Consider the following 19983-nt stretch of genomic DNA (forward strand, 5'->3'; position numbering starts at 1 on the left):
GTTGAATATCCAGCTGCTGTAACAACAGAATTTTTCTCTGGAGATTAATAAAGTTTGTCTAGGTCTGAGTCTATAGCTCATTTCTTCTTAAAAAGAGGGTGATCTAGCCACTTGCTACTAGTGCTTAGAGGCAATCATTTAGCACATAAAACTTCATTTTCACAAAATAAAACAACAGGAACTATTACTCTTACAGATTCTGAAGTCACTGAGCTGAACATACAAGCAGACTCACACACAAACACATTCCGGGAGGAAACCTTACACCTCCCATACTCCAGCTCCAACAAAAACACTGTTTTGGCAGCGCTCTCAAAGAGAGAAGTCGACGGAGGCCGAGCCAGCCAATCAGAACGCCGGGAGAGTTCGATTTTGTGACTCCTCCTGTGTGATTGGCCGGAGCATCCCCAGGAGGCACCCGCCCCCGGGCTGTGATTGGCCGGTTTTCCCGGCTCTGTGGAAGACATTTGAATACGCCTTCGCTTTGTGGCTCATTACGGCGCTGCTGGTTCAAATAATTGAGTCGGATAAGTGGAGCGGAGACACACAATGGAGGAGAGTACGACTCGGAGACGCTGCTGAAAGGCTTGTCTGAATACTACACACCGAGCAGCGTCTTCCTGGAGTGAAACGAGATTACAGATAGTTTGGATAGTCTCGTCTCTGTTTTTTTTTCTTCTGTTTTTCAACCGTTTTTGCCTGAAAAGTGAACCCGGACATTAAACGCTGCAACACACCAAGAGGTAAGTTGCTCCAGGGTATGGATGATGGAGGCATTTAGACACACAATTAACTTTAATCTGGTTGGAAGTAAGTTTTAAGGGCAGAAATTTACTTTTAATGGATTGAAATGTGTTATGTAACTCCTGGATAGGCGTGACGGGGTGATAAAAATACATTTTATTGCACTAAATGGTCTAATTTCATTGCATTTACGCATTAAGTTGCGTAGATTCTTTGCAGTGGGAGTTTATTTTACTACTCCAACAAGCCTAATGTCTGAAAATGAAACTTTACAGCCAGTAAATCATGTTAATTCAAAGGGATTCTGCATCATTCTCCCCTTTTCCTGCTGTTGTTGTTGTTGTTGCTACTGCATTTGTTGTTGTTATTGTTTACCTCCACCCATATGAGCTTTATAATGAGGCTGGCTGTCAGACACAACCCAGCTTACTCACCAGCACCTGTGATGGGTCTGTGGTTTGCACAGCAGGGCTTTTTTCACAGTCAGCTTTTACTTTTACTGTGTTATGACTCAGTCAGAAGCCCATAATATAGACCAGGCATGGTGGCCTGGTGTGTGTGAGTGTGTGTGTGTGTGTGTGTGTGTGTGTGTGTGTGTGTGGATAGAGAAAAAGAGGGAGTAACAGATTGTGTCTGTGGGGGAAAGAAGAAAGACTGGGAGAAAGTGTGTGAGGCGTTTTAAAGTCTGGCCAAGCAGGCTTTAAAAAGCTCCCTTCTCTCTACAGACCTCTACATAAACCCTGAAATGAATGCCACTCCTCCTTTTTGTTTCCCAGGAAGCTTTGGAACAGGCTGAATAAATTCCAATTTAACCGGTTAAACACATTTAATAATTAACACCGAAGCAGCCGCTTTTGGGAGTTCACCTGGTTTAAAAATACTTTCCTTCTTGAAGTCCAGCTAAAAATGCCTCCATTGTGCGGCGAGGCGGAGGTTCGAGAGCTTAGGTTTATTATTTCCTTGCAGCAGAGGAGATAATGTGTCTTTATCCTCTCTGGCTCTGGGTTAATACTGTACTGGCCTACCAGATGATACAGTAGACAGGTGTGGGTGTGCGCTCGTGCAAATCTGCGTTCATGTAAAGAGGGTTGCATGCAAGAAAACACACGCCTAAAGCAGTTTGTGTGGAGAGATTAAATCAGGCTGGTCAATGGGTGAACTGCGGGTCGATCTGGCGTCCAGCTCCGGTGTGGTCATCGGGTCGGAGCTTCTGGTGTTTTCACGGCGGCTGCAGGCCTCGGCTGACCTTCCACTGAGCGTGGAGTGGAGCTTGTTTGTGTTCGCCCGGTGCTGCTTCCTCCTACGTTTGGGACGTTGGTGACGTGTGAATTCTGGCGGCGATGAATAGAACAGTGATGCAGGCTGCAAGCAGAGAAGGCGACTAACTGAAGTACATAAAAATACAGGCAGATTCAGTGAAATGGGTCGTTTCTGCTTCTGAGAGACCGAAGAAATCAAATCATCTCATTGTAAAGAGACTCACGGTTATGATAAAGAAGTCCGACTGTGTCAGACGAGACACAAAACAACAAAAAATGAGATAAATGACACAAAACAAAACGAGACAAATAATGACAAAAGCGAGACACAAAACGACCAAAAAATAGACAAATGATGCAAGCGAGACAAAAAAACGGAAAATGACAAAAATGCTACACAAAGAACGAATAAAGTAAAACACAAAATGACAAAAATGAGACAAAAAAACACAAGCCAGACAAAAAGGAAACACAAAATGACAAAAACGAGAAACAAAATGACAAAAACATGAGACCCTCTGGAAGGCTGCTTTTGGCCCGCGGGCCACATGTTGGACACCCCTGACGTACAGAGTGCCAGGAATCCAGCAGACTTTTGTTTGTCCATCGCAGCGCCGACAGAGGAGTGTCTGCCTCGGCCAACATCTTACACACACACACACACACACACACACACACACACACACACACACACACACACACACACTCCCTGGTCCATGGTGGCGCCAAGCCCCATGCCGGTATAATCCAAACACACACACACATGTCACACATAAACAAATGACGGCTTCAGCGACACTCTCTCGTACAGCACAGCGCCTGGCATGGTGCCAGTGTGAGTCGGTCCGGTGCCAGATCTCCTCCTGAACCCGCTGCTCTCCTTCTAACTCGGTTAACAGATTACTGTGTCTTCACCTATCAGGGAAAGATAAAGAGTCCACGCCGGGTGACATTTACTCCTGTCAGGTAAAGAGAGGACTGTAGGTAAAATCACTGTAATATCATCCCTTGATTTAAATCATATTTTCTCTCATATAAGTGTCAGTCAGGAACATCCATTTGTGGTTGAACAGCAAATTAAACACCTGAATGTGACTGGATTTCATTATAGTGGATAAAAATCTGTCCTAACTAATGATCACCTAATAGTCATATCTGTTGATTCTGGAGGATCATTACCACGACACACCCAGAGAGGTTCAATGAGCAGCAACAGATGTGTGAAAAGATGTTGAATACTGTAGACCAGGGGTGTCAAACATGCGGCCCGTGGGCCAAAAATGGTCCTCCAGAGGGTCCCATCCTGCCCTCAAAGTGTAAAAATTCCAGAGAAGACATTAACTGCAGATTGTAAATTAGTAAAACTATAAATTTAAAATCATTTCTAGACCATGACAAGTTGTTTTGATCATAAAATAAAATACTAGATTGTTCATTGTTCTTTTGTCATTTTGTGCCTTATTTTTGTAGTATTGTGTGGACAGGCCGAGATAAGAGTCCGCACCGGCTAATATTTACTCCTGTTTGGATGCCCTTTCTTCCCCTTTTCTCCAAGCTTCTGTTTTCTCTGAAAGTTGACCTTCCACTGGAGGAAAACTAAAAATTCAATCTGGGTTTTTCCAGACCGGTTTCCTGAAAAGTTGACCCTCTTTGGATGGCTGTGGCTTCCACGCTGCGGTGCTGAAATTGCACTCTGTCTAAATGATAGGTTGGACTCTCTGTGGACGGCTTAATGATGGCGTTTGGAGCATAATTTCATATTAAAAGCATTGTTTACATTCTCCTGTTTGTAAACTGAAGATTGCAGCCTCAGGAGGCAGTTTGATGTGGTGGTAAAAGTACAGGAAGAAGCAGCGATGTATAGTTTAGTAAGAACATCAACCGCTTTCAAAACACTAAAGCATCGTTGCACGCTTTAGGTGTGTTTTCCTGCCAACTGGGCATCTATTTCTGTAATGTCGCACAACAGAGGAAACATCTCCTGCCTTGACAAATGGCACAGAAGATGTCATAACCCAGTTTATCAGAAGGTTGAAGATAATTGAACTTCTGATAGTGCTGCAGGCAAATATCATGTACTAATGAACCTAAACCAGTCAAACGTGTTCAAGTTGCTTCAACAATGTAGCACAATTCTGTGATTTTGAATGTACTATATGTGAAATGTGGCCTTTAATGTTAAGTTTTAGTGTCAAATTCATGTTTGAAGGCAGCTTTAGAGACTCTTTGACTCTGACAGCTTTCTGAATCATTTAATGTAGTTTTAAATCAGGAGTGTCAAACTCATCTTAGTTCAGGTTCCACATTCAGCCCAATTTGATCTCCAGTGACCAGTAAAATCACAGCAGAATAACCTATAAATAACCACAACTCCAATATTTCCTTTGTTTTAGTGCAAAAAAGTTCACATTTAAGGAATAATTTTTTACAAAGCATTATGAACCGTGTACTTTATGATCAAAACGACAAAAGTCAGACAAGAAAAGACAAAAACCAACAAAACCAAGACAGCATATTACAAAAATACAACACAAACTGACAAAAACGAGACGAAAAATGTCAAAAAATGCGGCAAACGACACCAAGCAAAACAGTGAAGGGACAAAAAATCTGACAAAAAACTTCTAAAGTGACAAAACCTTCTAAAGCGACAAAAAATGGACAAGTGACTAAAACAAGACAAAAAATTACACAAATGAAATAAACAAGACAAAAAATGACAAAAGCGAGAATCAAAACGACCAAAAAATAGGCAAACAGCGCAAGTGAGACAAAAAAACACAAAACGACAAAAATGAAACACAAAACTACAAAACAAGAAACAAAAAGACAAAAACACGAGGCAAACAACAAAAGTCAGACAAAAAACAACAAAAAAAAAGACAGTAATACAAAAATGAGATACCAAGCGGCAAATGAACAATCAAGTATTTTACTTATTTTATTTTAAATTTATAGTTTTCCTAATTTACAATCTGCAGTTAATGTCTTCTCTGGAATTTTTCCACTTTGATGGCCGGATTGGACCCTCTGGAGGACCGCTTTTGGCCCACAGGCCGCATGTTGGACACTCCTGATTTAAAGGGTACACCTAACTGAGCTGAACAGGAGAGAAGGGGGAGGAACGAGGGGGAGGTCTTCAACAATAGAGGTATTATCTGTCCTGTCACGGCATTAACAAGCTCACAGAGACACCCAGGAAGAGATCAGAGCCGATCAGACACCCGGAGCATTCTGTTTTTAACTTCAGTCAAACCAGTAAAGCAGACTTCCTCATTCTCCTGCAAGGTGTGAATTCTTATTATAGCTCATTTAATCAGCTCTGAATCTGTCTCTATGGCGATCATAAGGGAGCACAATGAAAGGCATTTATTGACGTAGGTGGAAGTCGTGCACGTCTCGAGCAGCTCAGGGACAACAGCAGCTTCAGAATTAGCGCAAAACAAACTTTAAGGCATTTATATGACAAAACAGTCCAGTCATGCTGAACAGTGTGTAAACAGTCCGTAGCTAACTTTGTCGTTCTAGATTTTTCAGTTAAATGACCCCAGTGAGCATCTATGTCAGAGGTGTCCAACATGTGGCCTGCGGGCCAAAAGCGGTCCTCCAGAGGGTCCAATCCGGCCCTCAAAGTGGAAAAATTCCAGAGAAGACATTAACTGCAGATTGTAAATTAGTAAAACTATAAATGTAAAATAATTTCTAGATCATGACAAGTTGTTTTGATCATAAAATAAAATACTAGATTGTTCATTTGTTATTTTGTGTCTCATTTTTGTAATAATTTGCCATGTTTTTGTCTGACTTTTGTCGTTTGTCTCACGTTTTTGTCATTTTGTTCCCCGCTTTTGTAATTTTCTGTCTCATTTTTGTCGCTTTGTAACTTTTTTGTCAAATTTTTTGTCTCTTTTGTATTGTTTTATGTCTTTTGTCTCAGTTGTTGTTTTGTGTCTGGTTTTCTAATATTTTGTCTTGTTTTTGTCTTTTTTTGTCTGACTTTTGTCGTTTGTCTCGTTTTTTTCGTTTTGTCTCACGTTTTTGTCATTTTGTTTTTCCTTTTTGTCTCGCTTGTGTTTTTTGTCTTATTTTTGTCATTTTGTGTTTTGCTTTATTCGTTCTTTTGTGTAGCATTTTTGTCGTTTGCATTTTTTTGTCTAATTTTTTGACTCTGTTTTGTTTTGTGTCTTTTATCTCATTTTTTGTCGTTTTGTGTCTCGTTTTCTAATATTTTGTCTTGTTTCTGTCTTTTTTTGTCTGACTTTTGTCATTTGTCTCACCTTTTTGTCATTTTGTTTCTCGTTCTTGTCGTTTTGTATTTCCTTTTTGTCTTGCTTGTCTTTTTTGTCCTATTTTGTCACCTTGTGTTTTGCTTTATTCGTTATTTTGTGTAGCATTTTTGCCCTTTTGCATTTTTTTGTCTCGCTTGCGTTGTTTGTCTATTTTTGGGTTGTTTTGTGTCTCGCTTTTGTAATTTTTTTGTCTCGTTTTTGTAATTTTTTTTGTCCCATTTTTTTGTCTATTTTGTATTGTTTCGTGTTGTTTATTTCATTTTTTTGTTGCTTTGTTTTGCATTTTGTTTTGCATTTTTTCTCGTTTTTTTTTTTATAAGTTGTAATGCTGTGATTTTAAAGATCAGATTGGGCTGAATGTGGAAACTGAACTAAAATGAGTTTGACACCTCTGATCTATGGACTCTTTAACCTTCTAAAGCCCCTGATGATTACATCCAGCAGGAACTAAAAGGAACCAGAGTACATTTTGTTTGGATTCTGCCTTTTGTTAATCAAATCTGAGGCCTTCTGTAGCAAGAAAACAACAAACAGCACGGAGCTGTCTGGATTACAGACCATGTTGTCATGGTTGGGACATTCTGTCCACATTACACAGCTTATTGGAAGCAATTGGGCAATTTGATCAGCTCCAGTGGGGCTCCTAATAGCATGCCAAGCCTCTTCAAAAGGCACTAATTTGTGTAAAGTTCAACACAGTGTGGACAGAGCTGTCAGGAGAAGCAGAAAGAACGGCCTGCACCTGATAAGACTACATGTAAAAGCGTTTGTCAGAGCGGTAAAACACCAACGCTATCTTTGTACCTCGTGTACTTTGACGCTAATAAGTGGCAGCAGGAGAATGAAGCATGTTAGTCTGAGGGAAACCTCCTCAGTCTGGTTTATTTAGACCAATAAATGGGGCTGAAGTTCAGCCTGTGCTCATATCACTTTATGTGGTTTCATCAAAACTGCACCGTAGACAGTTTTACAAGACCTAACCTTTAAACAGAACAGCTGAGATGATGTCAGCCGGGAGGTATTTCACTCTTAAACCTTGATTCTTCTGTTCACGTGGGAGTTCAAAGTGGCTGCACCTGACGTCAGGATATCACAGTCTAAACACCATGAATCTAAGGTGACTGCAACTGTCTGAGTCTTCTAATTTAGCAATGAGACTCCTGAACCTTTTAATTATAACGCGTGCTTGTTTGCTAGTTGTTGGTCCACCTTAACTTACCTGGATGTTAGTTGCTGGCTCCACCCTGTACAGATCCTGTTGTTGAAAGTACAACTGACAGCGACGTTCAAGAGCCGCCCAGTGAGTCAAGTGGAAACCAGCTGCTGATTTTACCTGGAAAAACCCAAGAAGTCCAAACGCGTTATGGACAGAGAGCACCTTTACCACCCGTGGTGCAAACAAATGGGATGTTTTTCATCAAATATGAACCCATGATGATTAAAACTGACAAATCCTTGAACATGGTGTACCGTTGGATCAGGATGCCAAGAAGCACAAATATGTTTTTCTACCATATCAGGGGCATAGAAAGGACCTATAAAATGACAGGAGGTGTTAGGCAGGGTTGCTGTTTCACATACAATCACTTAGACTCTGTAAATTCCTTCAAGTATAAAACAGGGGTGTCCAACATGTGGTAGTAGCTATTTTGCCTAATTTTTTGTCTCTTTTTGCTTTGTTTCATGTCGTTTGTCTCATTTTTTGTCATTTTGTTTCTCATTCTTGTAGTTTTGTGTCTCATTTTTGTAATACTTTGTTGTTTTTTTTCTTTTTGTCTGACTTTTGTCGTTTGGATCATAAAGTAAAATCCTATATCATCAGTTCCAGATAGCTGTGACTAAATGTTGTGTTCCTTTGTAGACACTCTGTGATCTGGAAGTTGTAATGTGGAAATGATAAACTGAGGCTGAATGCTGCTGAAATTTAACTTATTTTTCTTTTGAAATTTCAGGATGTTCATGATGTTTTGTAAAAAGAGAATTCCTTAAATGTGAACATTTTCAGAACATGGTTTTTTGGACTAAGACAAAGGAAAAGTTTTGGTTATTTATAGGTTTTTATGCTGTGATTTTACTGGTCTGGTCCACTGGAGATCAAACGGGGCTGAATGCGGTCCTGAACTAAGATGAATTTGACTCCCCTGCTGTATGTGAACATGTACATGTCGCTGTGTGAGGTATGTGTGTGAGGAAAGTGTTGCCCAGACAGACAACAGTAGCGGGATAAAGATGGCTCCAGAGTTAAAGCACACCTCGGTGGTGACCTGGGATCAGCTTTCCAACCTCAGATCCAATTATCTCCACCATTAGGGCACAAAGAGTCAGCGCTGTTTCGAGATCATCCATCTGTCAGGGGATTGTTTTCCAATAATTTGGTGACGAAAGACGCAATAAAGCAGAGTTCAGCGGGGAAAAAAAATCTCCTCTTAAATGCTGATTTGTAGAAATTTCAGCGACAAATGACTTGATGACAAAGTGAATTTCACAAGCAGATAACTTTCAAGTGTTCAAAGCCCAAAAAGAATAAACAGAGGAGGGGTAAAATTATGTGATTAAGTGTAATTACTTTCACAGATGCAGACGCTGCAGAGTGGCTCAAACTGATATTTTCACAACACCCGAACGCAGCTTAAACACAACCACATTCCCAGGAAGGGAGGCGTGCTGACGTCGTATAAAAGCAGGAAAACTGAAGCGCAACAGGAGACGTTTGTAATCAGGATGGTGCAACTTCATATTGACTCAAGGATGGTCTGTTTACAACTGCATTTATGTGTGCAGAAATATTGGTAATGTAGTGAGAAGGTACGACTTCTAACCATAAACGAGAACAATCCTAAAACTGTTGTCAAAATGTTTCCTTTGTTTTAGTGCAAAAAAGTACATTTTAAAAATGATCACATTTAAGAACTGATCTTTCTACAAAACATCATGAGCAACCTAAAATTTCTAAAGAAAAATAAGTTAAATTTCAGCAACATTCTGCCTCAGTTTATCATTTCCACATTACAACAAAACAAGACAAAAAACACAAGTGAGACAAAAAGGAAACACAAAACGACAAAAAAACGACAAAAAAATGAAACGAAACGACAAAAGCATGACAAAAATCAGACAAAAATCAACAAAAACAGGACAAAACATTACAAAAATGAGACATGAAACAACAAAAGAACAATGATCAATCTAGTATTTTATTTTATGATCAAAACAACTTGTCATGGTCTAGAAATGATTTTAAATTTATAGTTTTAATAATTTACAATCTGCAATTAATGTGTTCTCTGGAATTTTTCCACTTTGAGGGCCGGATTGGACCCTCTGGAGGGCTGCTTTTGGCCCACGGGCCGCATGTTGGACACCCCTGCTCTACAGTATTGAACATCTTTTCACACATCTGTTGTTTTTCATTTAACCTCTCTGGGTGTGTAGTGGTAATGATCCTCCAAAATCATCTCCAAAATCAATAGATTTCTATTCATTTTAATGAAATCCAGTCACATTCAGGTGTTTAATTTACTCATTCAAGCACAAATGGGCGTTCCTGACTGACACTTGTATGAGAAAATATTATATATGATTTAAATCAAGGGATGAAATTACAGTACAGTGATTTTACCCACATTCCTCTCTTGACCTGACGTCCCCTTTGTGTCTTCTCTAAAGGTCATCATGCCTCCCACGACTCCGTACGCCGGGAAGTTCAGCTCCTGCGCTCCTTACGGGAACAACAACAACAACCACCCTCAGCCCCAGAGTCCGTATCGCAGCAACTCCGTCCCCAAACCGGGGAGGGAAAACGTCTACAACGGCGCCTTCTCCGCCGCCGACAACCCCTACGATGTGCCGCAGCACCACGGCGCCTATCGCAGCGCCTCCGTCTCCTCCGTGACGGCGAAGGAGCATCGCTACGTGTCTGAGAACCCGTACTCCTCGCCGCCACCCCACAGCCCTCGCCAGCACAGCACTTCCTGTCCCGGCCGAGCGTACCGCCACACCACCAGCAGCAGCAGCGGCAGCGAGCAGTCCTGCCGCAACAACAACGCCACCGCCGCGGCCAAAGTTCGCCTCTACGGGCACGGCATCACCGCCAGCTACGGGGAGATGTGTTACCATGACAACAGCTTGGTCTCAGCATCACTGGAGGCGCTGATCCAGCACCTGGTTCCCACCGTGGACTACTACCCCGATGTAAGTCTCATGAATAGCGCTTTATTTACCGGCTGTGAACAGACTAACTCAGGCTGAGCTCGACCTCTGAAAGCTGCTCTGTTTCCTCAGAGGTCATACGTGTTCACCTTCCTGCTGAGTTCACGCCTCTTCCTGCACCCGTACGAGCTCATGACCAGGGTTTGTCACCTGTGTGTGGAGCAGCAGCGATCCGGAGATGCCCTGCTGGATAAGGTGGGTTTAATTATTCCTCTCCTCGTCACTCTCTTTCTCCCACGCAGCCTCACACCTGTAAAATCCACAAACTCTCTCACCCACGCCTTGTTTTTGGGAGACTGTTTATCTGAGGTTTTATAAGCAGCCAGAAAGGATTCAAACTGGCTCAGGATAAATAAAAAAAAGAAGAGAACACTCTAAATGTCAAGAATAATTTGAACAAATAGACACATAACAGCAACGTAGTGTGTCAGAAAAACACTGTGTTTTAGATCATAAATGAGCTGGAGGTTTTCTCATAAGAGCTTTGAAATGAAATTAATGTTTTTCTCAGATCCGTTTCCGTGAAGTGGCGCCGAAGCTGGTGCAGCTCCTGACCGAGTGGACGGAGACATTTCCGTACGACTTCAGGGACGAGAGGATGATGCGATGCCTCAAGGACATGACGCACCACGTGGCTCGAGGAGATGAGGTCAGACCAAAGAACCATAATAATAACAGAAACTTTATTTATATAAAACCCTTAAGAACAAGGTGCTTTGACAGTCAAAACATGCAAATGGGTCAATCTATAACTGAGGGACTTTCGAAGTCCATGGGATATATCTTGCTAATGTTGCTAACTAATGTTTTTATGTTCATTATGATCATGTCTTTACAAATTCCATAATTATTTATTATGGAAACAATAATTTATTAATAAAAAATGACTGGATATCACTAAAATGTCAACTAAATAACTGTTGGAATTTAATACCAACCACCTTCTAATGAGCTAAACAATAATAAAATGAGTTTATTCAGAAATAGTTTGGATTGTGTTCTTTTTATTAAGTTGAGATAATCATCACAGATATTTCTTTTTTAGCAATATATCACATTTCATATGGAAAATAACAAATTCAGTCACTTTCCACTAAGTTCCCCATTACAAAGACTCCTCCAGGAAGTGTGTTAATTCCAGATCACATGACCTGCTCCACATGATGTCATTTCCTCCTGACCATGAGGTTTGGCTGAAAGTACCAGAAACATCTAGTGACTGTAAAGACAACTGGAGCTGATTGTCTAACATGAATGCCTGGTTTGTGTCTTCCAGTATTCTTGGCGAGCCATGCAGCAGATGACCCAGCGCCTCATCAAACGCCTGTCTGCCCTCGGACAGTACGAGGAGGCCGTCGCCGCCCTCAACGCCGTGGCGATGGAGCGGCCGGCGTCCCTGAAGAGCAAGCAGGGCTCGGCTCAGCGGAACGACGTACTGAGCGTGTGCGACGACCCCTTCGTCCTCGCCCAGCAGCTCACGCACATCGAACTGGTGAGAACGTTAGAAGATACGATGCTTTTATAAAAGTGTTCAAAGGGTTGGGGTCGCTTAGAAACGTCATTATTTTAGAAAGAAAAGCAGCTTTTTTCAATGGAGATACCCCCAAAACTGACCCCAAGCTTTTGAATGGTAGAGTAGAGCAACTTTATCTCATTTAGAGCAACTTTAACTAATATAGAGCAACTTTAACTCATTTTAGAGCAACTTTAACTCATTTCAGAGCAACTTTAACTAATATAGAGCAACTTTAACTCATTTTAAAGCAACTTTAACTCATTTTAGAGCAACTTTAACTCATTTCAGAGCAACTTTAACTCATTTTAGAGCAACTTTAACTCATTTTAGAGCAACTTTAACTCATTTTAGAGCAACTTTAACTCATTTAGAGCAACTTTAACTCATTTAGAGCAACTTTAACTCATTTTCAAGCAACCTGAACTCATTTTAGAGCAACCTGAACTCATTCAAAGCAATTTTAACTAATTTTAGAGCAACTTCAACTAATATCGAGCAACTTTAAGTCATTTTTGAGCAACTTTAGCTAATATAGAGCAACTTTCACTAATATAGAGCAACTTTAGCTCATTTTAGAGCAAAATGTATGTATGTATTTATGAATGTAAGTGCATCATCATCGTCTCATCATGTGAGATTCGGAGGTCAATCTGTAGCCGTGTGTCTGGGATAAAAACTGCTCTCATGGTTTTAGGATTATTTTTAGTCTTTATGTGCGGTTTCCTCTTTATAGGCTGTTTTTCACCAAACTAAATTTAGGAGATTTATTGTTTCGATTGTGTAGAAGAAGAACACATTTATAGCAGCGATGCAAAGGTTCATGAAAACGATTAGTTTAGCTTCATGTGTGGTGGCTTAGTGAAGTTTTTGTTCTATTTCTTGACTTTATAGTTGTCTCCATAAAGCTTTGTGTGATCTGGTGCTTATAGAAATGATAAAGATAATTGTTTTCAGACTTCTGCTGCAATTTTCTGGCCGTCAGAATCACTAAATCACCTCAGAGCACATTTTTCGGTTGTGTAAATCAGCTTCACCATCCTGTATCCTCCTGTTTCTGCTTCTGTTGTCTTGACTTTTCTCTTTTTCTGCCTTCAGGATCGGCTGAGTTTTATCGGTCCTGAGGAGTTCATCCAGACGTTCGCCATGAAGGATCCTCTGGAGAACCATAAGGTACATCACAGTGTGGCTCTCTCTCTCTGGTTTTTCAGTTTGTTTTTGGATACAGAAGTCAACATTTTGATCCTAATTGCAATCCTGGGAGACACTCGCACATTAAACATAATCACAGCTTTCAACCGAAAACTTGCATTTCACTCATCCCTCGTTTGTCTGTTTGCTTTTTCCTTCTGCTAGTTTATGAAATGATGATCGCTGCCTTTGCTTTGCAGAAATAAATCTCATTCTAGTTGGAATCAGACAGATCTGAGTGTTTCTGTGTCAGAATGCAGCGACACGAGCTGTTTATAATTATCAGCATCAAAGAAGTAACACAAGAAAACCACAGGCTGTAGTTATTTTTAAGTCGTTCTCACTTATTTTGATTCGAAGCGTCTACTTTGAAGGTAGTTTGTGGTCTGCTTCAGTTAATTTGCTTCACAAGCCACATGAGAGACTGATAGATCTGCAGGCGGGTGGATGAGAGAACTTCAACTCATTTAGAGCAACTTTAACTAATATGGAGCAACTTTAACTAATATAGAGCAACTTTAAGTCATTTTAGAGCAACTTGAAGTCATTTAGAGCAACTTTGACTCATTCAGAGCAACTTTAACTCATTTTAGAGAAACTTTAATTAATAAAATTAAATTTAATGAATTAAACTTCATTTTTTTCATTTTATGCAGCAACTTTAACTAATATAGAGCAACTTCAACTAAAATAGAGCAACTTGAACTCATTTTAGAGCAACTTTAGCTAATATAGAGCAACTGAGAGACTGACAGATCTGCAGGCGGGTGGATGAGAGTTTGTGCAGCTTTACTTCACTTCAATCACGGCAGTAAACAGATCGCCTTCCTCCGTGTGTTTTAAACATCTGAAGGGCTCTTCTCTCTGTCCTAAGTGGCAACCAAAGTCAACCGAAGGGTCGCTTTCAATCAGCGCTGCTTAGAACGAGCTTTCAGCGAGCGTTTGTAAGCGTCCTCTCACCGTCGCTTACATAAGACCCACTCTGGATGAAAGAGCTGGTTGAGTCAGCGAAAGGGGTCCTGAAGTGTAGAGAGGGGAAGTTTTGAGTTGAGTGGGCTGCCGGTTGTTGTGTAAGGATTTAATAGAGCCATGAATCTCTGGGATTACATCACCACGGCCCAGTCAGGTTTATTTATACCGCGCTTTTATAATGTTTATTTATATAAAAGGACCTCTGGCCGCAGAGCGTTCCACGGAGGAGCCAAAAATGCCCAAAAGCAGATGTAAATGAGGAGGAAATGTCAGCGGCATCACGGACTCTGGTGTGCAGGTCTGGAGGTTGTGTGGGTGTGAAAGCTGTCAAGATCCATTAGCAAAGAAAATTACGGAGTAGCAGCCGTCTGTTTCGATATATTAGTCTTTTACACAACTGTTCATTAGGTAACCTTAAAGACCTCCTCTGGTGAAAATCAAACCTCTTGCCTTGTTAATGTGCGGTGGGTTTTTTATGCGCCGGACACATCAGAAGTGACATAAACAGTCGGTGGCATTTCAGAGCGTTTCCACCTTGAAACTGCAGAAGACCGATGTCGGATTCAGAGGCTTCATACATAACAAACATAAAGGAGGGGTGATGCTTTCTGTATCTTCAGAAGCATTTTCCGGTGGCTAAGCTACTCTAATATATACTCCATTTGTGTAGCGTTGGCGACTTCATAGACATTCTAAGGCAGGAGTGTCAAACTCATCTTAGTTCAGGTTCCACATTCAGCCCAGTTTGATCTTCAGTGGACCAGACCAGTTAAATCACAGCATAATAACCTATAAATAATGCCGCCATCCAATTTTTCCTCTGTTTTAGTGCAAGAAAGTTCACATTTAAGGAACTATCTTTTTACAAAAATGGACAAGTGACTAAAACGACACCAAAAATGACACAAGCGAGAAACAAAATGACAAAAAAATAGACAACACAAGCGAGACAAAAAAAACACAAAACGGCAAAAATTAAACACAAGACAGTGAATAAAGCAAAACAAAGTGACAAAAATAAGACAAAAAACACAAATGAGACAAAAAGGAAACACAAAATAACAAAAACGAGAAACAAAACAACAAAAACATGAGACAAACGACAAAAGTCCAACAAAAAAAGACAAAAAGCAACCAAAACAACAAAAGAACAATGAACAATCTAGTATTTTACTTTCTGATCCAAACAACTTGTCATGGTCTAGAAATGATTTTAAATTTATAGTTTTACTAATTTACAATCTGCAGTTAATGTCTTCTCTGGAATTTTTACACTTTGAGGTCCGCATTAGACCCTCTGGAGGACCGCTTTTGGCCCGCAGGCCTCATGTTGGACACCCCTGGTTTAGAGGAACTCAACTAGACATTTTAAGGCATTGAAAGAACTCGGATTTTGATGCACAGTGATGAGTTTTTAAGGGTTTAATTATTGATGGGAGAAAATTCTGCAGATGAAGATGCAAAATTTCATGCAGCAAATTTGAAAAAAGGCTTAAAATCACAGTGAGACCATAATGCCAGTGAAAGAAAAACTAAATAAACATGTTTTGCTTTTTGTCAATAGAAAAACATCTTAATTCCATGTTCAATAATAATCTTAATTCATCAGGTGTTTGTTACCTTTGATATTATAATATTAGCGTTGTAACATTTTTTTTTGCCCTTGATGTTCCACTTCATTATCCTTCTCTGATCCCACACATCCTCTTCCTTCGACCTTTTCTAAATGTGTGACTCACTCCAAAAAAATAAATCAATGCAGTCAGAAACATACACTGAAAACGTGTCTCTGTTCTCACCCTATCATCTTTTCTCCATCTGTGTCTCAGGGTTTCTTCCGGAAGCGTAAAACCAGCAACCTGGAGGCCTACGTCAACTGGTTCAACAGGCTCAGCTACCTGGTGGCCACAGAGATCTGCATGGTAGGTCGTCTTTAAAGAAATTCTGCACTGCTGTTCTCGATTGCAGCCCCTTTTAGTCGTTTAGGGGTTTGATTAGAGTCGTTTCGGACCAGAAAACAACCTCACTTCCTCATGTTCTCTCCTTAAAGCCGGTGAAAAAGAAGCACAGAGCGCGGATCATAGAGTTCTTCATCGACGTGGCTCAGGAGTGCTTCAACATCGGCAATTTCAACTCCCTCATGGCCATCATCAGTGAGTGTTTGAAAGACAACAAGCATGAAAACACAATTAAATTACAGATGGTATCAGTCCGCCTCTGCCCTGTGAGTAACAGGTAAACATGTCTCAGCCCACGGGAAAGAATAAAAGAAGCAGTAAAGATCTTAGATCACACGCTGCTCGATTTTACAGACTTGTTGTTGTTGAAAAAAAGGCACATGAGATTGTAGTTCCCATCAGTTCTGTGCCGAATGACCGATAAATTGAATAAAGTCAACAAATGCAGTGGCAGCTGGAGTTCAGGCTAATCAGGTTAAGGAAGTCCAAAGTGAGTTAGAGGAGGCTTGAAGCGGTCCAGGCTGCTCTTTGTGTCTGTAAATACTCAGAGTGCTCATGTTTCCTGTGTTTCAGCCGGCATGAACATGAGTCCTGTGGCCAGACTGAAGAAAACCTGGAACAAAGTCAACACGGACAAGTTTGAGATCCTGGAGGTAAAAATCACTCAAACACATCAGTTATTTACAGACACATGTTTTAAGTCCAGTTAGATTCTGATTCCTGACCCTTAGTGGTCAAACTTGTGACCGTCTCCTCTGTTTCATCTCCTCAGCACCAGATGGATCCGTCCAGTAACTTCAGTAACTACCGCACGGCGCTCCGCGGCGCCACCCAGAGGTCTGAGACGGCGCACAGCAGCCAGGAGAAGGTGAGACAAAACAGGATTCAGTGAAAACAAATAAAGCTTGCTGCCCCACATATAGAATAAGAGTGTAAATCAGATGTTGTCTTCCTCCTCCAGATTGTGATTCCGTTCTTCAGTCTGCTCATTAAAGACATCTACTTCCTGAATGAAGGCTGTGCCAGCAGGCTGCCCAACGGACACATCAACTTTGAGGTCAGTCCATCGTTCACAAGATGAATTTTAAAGCAACACCATCCATTTTTAGACTTGATATTCAATAAACAGGACAAGAAGATCTGATTATTCCCTGAGTTACTGTTCCAAAGATACAGTGGAGGCTTTGACATGAGATGTAATGACTCCCTCTTGTGGCCGAAAAGACCGATTCATTTTCTCTCAGTGCTCATCATGAAAAGCACCCTCTTCTTTTAGTGTTTTCTGTGTTAAATAGACGTCAGTATTAATGTGTGTTTATCTCTACAGAAACTGTGGGAGCTAGCGAAACAAGTGAGTGAGTTCCTGGTCTGGCGTCAGGTTATCTGTCCGTTCGACAGAGATCGCCGGATCCTCCAGTATCTGGTCACCACGCCTGTTTTCAGCGAAGACGGTCAGTGTTCAGTCTTCTCCAGTGACATAAAACCCTCCAACTGCTGGGTGGAGTCTGTCCGTTTGTTGTTCGCCGGGAAAAAAACAAATGAAATTCAATTAGTGTTGTTGTTGCAGAGCTGCATCTGGCCTCGTATGAGAGCGAAGGACCCGAGAACAACATGGAGAAGGACAGTCGGAGGTCTTTAAGGTGGGTCAGACACCTCACACAGACATGAAACTAATCAACCAGAATAATAACATTATAGCAGGAAGTTCACTCTGGTTCCTGTTTGTTCTCCAGATCTTCCCTCCTCCATCGAGAGAATCGATCCTAAGTGAAAGACAGTGTGAATGCTACAGATCCCTCCTCCATTTTTACATTTCTGTGGCCAATTTTTAAGTCTTGCACTTAAATAAATCCTGATCTACAGGAAAATCAAACCAGCTGGGACCACGTCATCCTCACAGATAATTACAAGCTTTGAGATCAACGAGGAGCAGAAATGATTTATACATCAGACGCTGTATCTTCATGAAGATGCCAAAGAATCCCAGCGCTGCAGATATTATTCTAACGCTGAGAGCTGGCAAGTCTTCACACGGAAATCCTTTCTGAACCTCATGATTCTCAAGAAAAGAGCCTGGATTATTGATTAAACCATCAGTCGAGGCACTTAGATGACTGCAGGATTGGCTTAAACCAGGGGTGTCAAACTCACCTTAGTTCAGGTTCCACATTCAGCCCAGTTTGATCGCCAGTGACCAGTAAAATCACACCCTAATAACCTTTAAATAACCACAACTCCTAATGGTTCCTTTGTTTTAGTGCAAAAAAGTTCATTCTAAAAATGTTCACATTTAAGGAATTATCTTCCTACAAAATATTATGAACAACCTGAAATTTCTTAAGAAAAATAAGTTACATTTCATCAACATTCAGTCTCAATTTATCATTTCCACATTACAACTTCCAGATCACAGAGTGTCTACAAAGGAACACAACATTTAGTCACAGATATCTGGAACTGAACCAGAGAGGATTTTCCTTTTAAAAAGACAAAAAAGAACAAAAACAAGACAAAATATTACAAAAATGAGACACAAAATGACAAAATATGAGACAGATGACATGAAACAAAACAAAAAAGAGACAAAAAATTGTATAAAAAGTTGCAAAGCGACAAAAAAATGGACAAACGACAAAAGTGAGACAAAAGAAGACAAAAGCGAGAAAACGACAAAAAATAAACAAGTGAGACAAAAAGGAAACACAAAATGACAAAAACGTGAGACAAACGATTAAAACCAGACATAAAAAGACTAAAAACAACAAAAACAAGACAAAATATTACAAAAATGAGACACAAAATGACAAAAGAACAATGAACAATCTAGTATTTTACTTCATGATCCAAACAACTTGTCATGATCTAGAAATTATTTTAAATTTATAGTTTTACTAATTTACAATCTGCAGTTAATGTCTTCTCTGGAATTTTTACACTTTGAGGGCCCTCTGGAGGACCACTTTTGGCCCGCGGGCCTCATGTTGGACACCCCTGGTTTAAAGTGAACGGATCGGGTTCATGTCTCCTGTGGACGTCCATCACGGTGACGCTAACATCCTGTTGTGGAAGGACTTTTACTCTGGAAGCTGGATTGTTGTCGGCTGAGGAACTACAGGAAGAGAAGTGACAGAGAAGCTGATTTGCATTGATCTGTATCATATTTAACAGCTAACGACTGCTTTCAGGAGCGCTGTTGCTGCTTGTTGTTTCGTTGAGAGCTTCAGAACCACATTTCATCCGTCTGTTCCCACTTTGCACCGTCATTTTAGCCTCTTATCGAACTCAAACCGCCACACATTCATCCAGATGGTGGTTTTCTGTGTGATTTGGTTCTTTAAATCTTGTGATTTGTGCACTTTGGCTCTATCAGTGACGCAGAACTGTGTGAGATGACAGCAGCATCGTTCTAATCATGCTAAAAATGCACTTGAGCGTGTTCTCGTGTAATGACTTCTAGGATTTGGTGACCCCGGTTCGTTTCTATACTCTAGTATTAAGTCGTATTTTGTATCAGAAGGTTGAAAATGTGTTTTTTCTCTGTGAGCTTGTTGCTGGCTGGCTGGCTCTGTGTTAGTAAGCTACAATATTTTGTGAATTGAGCACCAGTATAAGAGAAAATGTGTGTTTTTTTTGGTGTGAATGAAGCTCGAGTAGAAACAGGAAGTTCATGTCTGTGGTGACGTGATCCTTTAAAGTGATGCTACTTTTATTTTGTATGTTTTAAATTTAAATACACTCATTTTCTGTTTCATTTTGTCATACAGTATATGCTTTTTTAAATATCTTTTTTTGTGTATCGTTTGTCAGGGTACTTAAACGTCTTTGTGAAAAGAGAATTATATTTTTTT

General features: G+C 40.6%; 1 protein-coding gene across 1 annotated transcript; it reads left to right on the forward strand.

Annotated features, from left to right (window-relative positions):
- Nucleotides 1–503: 503 nt before the first annotated feature.
- Nucleotides 504–19886, forward strand: LOC111563119 (ras-GEF domain-containing family member 1B-B-like). Its single transcript, XM_023262043.3, has 14 exons — nucleotides 504–743; nucleotides 9959–10483; nucleotides 10574–10696; nucleotides 11013–11150; nucleotides 11778–11993; nucleotides 13113–13187; nucleotides 16007–16099; nucleotides 16228–16330; nucleotides 16709–16788; nucleotides 16908–17003; nucleotides 17097–17192; nucleotides 17463–17586; nucleotides 17703–17775; nucleotides 17869–19886. The coding sequence occupies exons 2-14, from the start codon at nucleotides 9965–9967 to the stop codon at nucleotides 17900–17902; spliced, it is 1770 nt and encodes a 589-aa protein (XP_023117811.1). The 5' UTR covers nucleotides 504–743; nucleotides 9959–9964; the 3' UTR covers nucleotides 17903–19886.
- Nucleotides 19887–19983: the final 97 nt, after the last annotated feature.

The sequence above is a fragment of the Amphiprion ocellaris genome, chromosome 17, assembly GCF_022539595.1.
Source record: "Amphiprion ocellaris isolate individual 3 ecotype Okinawa chromosome 17, ASM2253959v1, whole genome shotgun sequence".
NCBI classification, from domain to species: domain Eukaryota; kingdom Metazoa; phylum Chordata; class Actinopteri; family Pomacentridae; genus Amphiprion; species Amphiprion ocellaris.

What these genes read in the sequence shown, in the direction of transcription:
- LOC111563119 (XM_023262043.3), top strand. Translation starts at nt 9,965, where the DNA reads ATGCCTCCCACGACTCCGTACGCCGGGAAGTTCAGCTCCTGCGCTCCT. An exon ending in ACGTGGCTCGAGGAGATGAG is followed by an intron (nt 11,151 to 11,777) that starts GTCAGACCAAAG and finishes TGTGTCTTCCAG; the next exon opens with TATTCTTGGCGAGCCATGCA. An exon ending in ACAAGTTTGAGATCCTGGAG is followed by an intron (nt 16,789 to 16,907) that starts GTAAAAATCACT and finishes TCATCTCCTCAG; the next exon opens with CACCAGATGGATCCGTCCAG.